This window comes from Haliaeetus leucocephalus, unplaced genomic scaffold, assembly GCF_000737465.1.
Source record: "Haliaeetus leucocephalus isolate CR32 unplaced genomic scaffold, Haliaeetus_leucocephalus-4.0 Scaffold362, whole genome shotgun sequence".
NCBI lineage: Eukaryota > Metazoa > Chordata > Aves > Accipitriformes > Accipitridae > Haliaeetus > Haliaeetus leucocephalus.
The window spans coordinates 6,707,049-6,707,417 of record NW_010972798.1 but is presented as its reverse complement, the minus strand read 5'-3'; the positions used below and the strand labels follow the sequence as shown (position 1 = coordinate 6,707,417).

Here is a 369-nt window from a genome sequence, read left to right as displayed (position 1 = left end):
CTGCTGAAGTCCACCAGCTGGTCCAGCTGCTGCTCCTCCCACTCCAGGATCTGGGGAGGGGGAAGATGCCATGGGGCAGGGTGAGGGGGCACGGCCCCCCAGGGTGCCATCGAAGGCCCCCCACCCCCTCCCTGCACCTAGCGTTATGGCGACATTGGAGTCGTCCGCTCCCTGTGTCCCCCCTCCGCCCACCTCACGCCTCGGCGCCCCGTTGGGATCTCCGGGGTCCCCGTGGGCCGGAGGGGTCCGCCTGCCCCTGCCCACCCCCTCCCCTCCGCCGGGGTCATCCTGTCACCCAGCTCCATCTCCTCCTGCAAAAGAGGAGAGCGTGAGCAGCACGGCAGGGCAGCGGGCAGCATGCCCGCACGC

At 71.0% G+C, this 369-nt stretch overlaps 1 protein-coding gene across 1 annotated transcript in view; it reads right to left on the bottom strand.

The window, feature by feature from the left end:
* Positions 1-369, bottom strand: part of CLCN2 (chloride channel, voltage-sensitive 2) — an 8,034-nt gene that overhangs the window by 1,065 nt on the left and 6,600 nt on the right. The window contains exons 18-19 of the mRNA XM_010573097.1: positions 261-311; positions 5-50 (exon numbers count right to left, since the gene is read on the bottom strand). Coding sequence (XP_010571399.1) covers positions 5-50; positions 261-311 — 97 coding nt within the window. The remainder of the gene's footprint in view (positions 1-4; positions 51-260; positions 312-369) is intronic.